The sequence below is a fragment of the Erpetoichthys calabaricus genome, chromosome 3, assembly GCF_900747795.2.
Source record: "Erpetoichthys calabaricus chromosome 3, fErpCal1.3, whole genome shotgun sequence".
Lineage (NCBI taxonomy): Eukaryota > Metazoa > Chordata > Cladistia > Polypteriformes > Polypteridae > Erpetoichthys > Erpetoichthys calabaricus.
Genome location: NC_041396.2, coordinates 236,324,166 through 236,325,231, shown reverse-complemented (window position 1 = coordinate 236,325,231; position 1,066 = coordinate 236,324,166). Strand labels below are relative to the sequence as shown.

Below are 1,066 nucleotides of genomic sequence, written 5' to 3'. Positions count from 1 at the left end.
TTTAATTTCAAAAGCAAAGTACTCATAAATATGATGGATGCTAACAATTTGAAGTCTGACCAACAGTATTGCTATCTTCTTGAAAACACCTCTTGCCTCAGACGAACAAGATCAAGAGAGACATATGTGATTTTGTATATTTGCTCATCAATTTCTCTGATTCTCACCATCTTCGGTAACTTGCTGGTGGTCATTTCTGTCTCTCATTTTAGGCAGCTTCATACACCGAGTAACTTTCTTGTGCTTTCTCTTGCAGCTGCAGATTTTTTGATTGGCATATTTTTAATGCCTCCAAAAATAATTCAAATCATAGAAGACTGCTGGTATTTTGGGGACAATTTTTGTTATTTCCATGCTTTACTTGGCTTTCTGCTGACCACAGTTTCTGTCAGTAATTTGGTATTCATTGCTATTGATCGGTATGTTGCTGTGTGTGATCCTTTGCTTTATGGTACTAAGATTACAATTCCTCTTATACAGATAGGTATTTCAAGTAGTTGGATATTATCTGTATTATATGCATGGGCAATTTTGTTTTTCAAGGGACATTATTTGACCCGTGATGATGGTTTTGTCTGCCTTGGTGAGTGTGTAGGATTTTATACTAAAGTTTGGGGAATAGTGGACCTTATTGTAACTTTTATTTTTCCTTGTACTGTAATTATATGTCTATATTCAAAAGTCTTCATGGTTGTAAGGAGACATTTAAAAAAAATTAACACAGTAAATCAGCAGATCAAAACAAAAGAAGCAGATCAAAACAAAATACCTAAAAAATCTGAAAGGAAAGCTGCTAAAACATTAGGGATTGTCATATTTGTTTTTCTTCTTTTTTGTGTGCCTTTCTACCTGTGTGCAATTATGAATGCATACACTGATGTGGTTGTACCTGATGCCATTTTTAACATTTTTTTATGGCTAGCATATTTTAACTCTGGTATGAATCCAATTATATATGCTTTGTTTTATCCGTGGTTTCAGAAATCCATTAAACTCATTGTCACATTAAAAATATGTAGTCCTGAATCCTCAATTATGAATGTATGCTCAGTAGATCATTAGACCA

The 1,066-nt window shown here is 33.6% G+C and overlaps 1 protein-coding gene across 1 annotated transcript; it reads left to right on the top strand.

Moving 5' to 3' along the window:
* LOC114649443 (trace amine-associated receptor 13c-like) lies at positions 1-1,066 on the top strand. The gene has a single exon (XM_028798931.2). It carries the CDS (start codon positions 31-33, stop codon positions 1,060-1,062), a length of 1,032 nt encoding a protein of 343 aa, XP_028654764.1. The 5' UTR covers positions 1-30; the 3' UTR covers positions 1,063-1,066.